The sequence below is a fragment of the Nasonia vitripennis genome, unplaced genomic scaffold, assembly GCF_009193385.2.
Source record: "Nasonia vitripennis strain AsymCx unplaced genomic scaffold, Nvit_psr_1.1 unplaced0080, whole genome shotgun sequence".
In the NCBI taxonomy this organism is placed as follows: Eukaryota; Metazoa; Arthropoda; class Insecta; order Hymenoptera; family Pteromalidae; genus Nasonia; species Nasonia vitripennis.
In genome coordinates this window covers 30,413-32,252 of record NW_022279859.1, presented here as the reverse complement: position 1 = coordinate 32,252, position 1,840 = coordinate 30,413, and the positions used below count along the sequence as shown (strand labels likewise).

Here is a 1,840-nt window from a genome sequence, read left to right as displayed (position 1 = left end):
AATGCAGGCGTGTGCAGGTCGAATAAGAAATTAATCCTTATTGCTGTGTAAGGCATCCTCAGACCGTTGCCAATTTTTGGAATGAGCGATATGTTTCTCTTGAAAACGTGGGTGTGTGCAGGTTGGTGAAGTGATGAACCCTCAAAGCTGTTTTCCACGTTAGAGATAATTTTCGCACACACTTGAAACTGACGATTCTTGAAGAGATAATCTTACGCTCAATCTCTCTCTCTCCCTCCAAGAAAGCGTAGGTGTGCACTCGAGTGATTGAGGGATGGTCAAATTTTGTTGAGAGGGAGGAGATTTTAAAAATTCCGGTGGGAAGTGTCTAAGGGAGGTTCTATGAGAAGAAAGTGGAAATTTTTCGGCAATTCGAAGGACTTTTGGCAATTGAAGTGGAAAGGGAAGCTTCGCTGTCCACCGTATTTAAGGACCCGGTGCATGCTTCGTCAGTCAATTCACTCCTCGTTTCCAAGTTCATTCGGCAAAATAGTGAAAAGTGTTCTCCGCCTTCGAGTATAACCCCTCAAGATACACCGGAGTCAGGATTTTTCTTGCAAGCTGACAAGAAAATGTCACCGAAGAAGCTAAATTCATCAATGCAGCCTTCTCGAAGCCGACGGAGTCTGCAGGTCGCCCAGGAGCGTATACGTTGGCTGGTCGCCAACGCACCAACTCTCCTAACAATGCTCGACTACGTCTCCTGGGCAATGGACGTGGTCGAAACACGTAAGTGAATTTTTTTTTTTATTGTACTATTCAAAAGTTTTTTTCTTTAAATTAATTTATTAAAAATTTTTTAATGTTGCAGTGCCACAACCACCAAATGCTGCTTTGCAGCAATTAGCACCGCGACGATCTCCGACGGCTGACCTGCCACGACGATCTCCGGCGGCTAACCTGCCACGACGATCCCCGGTGGCTGACCTGCCACAACGATCCCCGGTGGCTGACCAGCCTCGACGATCCTCGACGGCTGAGCAGCCGCAGAGATCTTCGACGGCTGAGCATCCTCGACGATCCTCGCGGCTGACCCGGCGCAGCGATCTCCGACGGCTGACCCGCCACGGCGATCCCCAATGGCTGAGCAGCCTCAGAGATCTTCGACGGCTGAGCATCCTCGACGATCCTCGCGGCTGCCGGCGCAGCGATCCCCAATGGCTGAGCAGCCTCAGAGATCTTCGACGGCTGAGCATCCTCGACGATCCTCGGCGGCTGACCCGGAGCAGCGATCTCCGACGGCTGACCCGCCACGGCGATCCCCAATGGCTGAGCAGCCTCGGCGATCTTTGACGGCTGAGCAGCCTCGACAATCTTCGGTGACCCGAAGAAGACGGTCTCGGTCGAGCTCAAGTTCTAGCTCGAGTTCGAGCTCGAGTTCGAGCTCTAGTTCGAGCTCTAGTTCGAGCTCCAGCTCTAGCGGAACATCATCTAGTAGCATCATGTACATCTGTTAAAAGTATACGCGATCTCAAGCCGATTCCTAAGATCGCGTCCTCGAATATGAAAGAAAAGTAAAATGGTAAAAAATATTAAATTTATTCTTAAAATTATATAACTTTATTTAAAAAATGCTAATCTGTTTTTTTATTGTTAAAGATCAAAAAGGCAACGAGCAGAAGAAGAAAAAAGGCAGGAAGAGGAGGACGTCACCAAAACCAGGAACATCTACAATGATTCAGGTAAAAAATGCTTAACTATAAATTAGTTTTATTTTGTATACAATAATTTATTTTTTGTTTGCTTTAATTTTTCAGAGGTTACGAGACCAGTACCGAGACGTGGTATTTGCAATTGAAAAGGACTGATAGTAAACAGCAGCAGCAACACCAGCAACCAC

General features: G+C 47.4%; 1 protein-coding gene across 1 annotated transcript; it reads left to right on the top strand.

The window, feature by feature from the left end:
* The first annotated feature begins 511 nt into the window (after positions 1-511).
* Positions 512-1,293, top strand: LOC116418180 (uncharacterized protein DKFZp434B061-like). The gene is made up of 2 exons (XM_031933281.1): positions 512-729; positions 812-1,293. The coding sequence occupies exons 1-2, from the start codon at positions 573-575 to the stop codon at positions 1,291-1,293; spliced, it is 639 nt and encodes a 212-aa protein (XP_031789141.1). The 5' UTR covers positions 512-572.
* The last annotated feature ends 547 nt before the right edge of the window (positions 1,294-1,840 follow it).

What these genes read in the sequence shown, in the direction of transcription:
- LOC116418180 (XM_031933281.1), top strand. Translation starts at nt 573, where the DNA reads ATGTCACCGAAGAAGCTAAATTCATCAATGCAGCCTTCTCGAAGCCGA. An exon ending in AATGGACGTGGTCGAAACAC is followed by an intron (nt 730 to 811) that starts GTAAGTGAATTT and finishes TTAATGTTGCAG; the next exon opens with TGCCACAACCACCAAATGCT.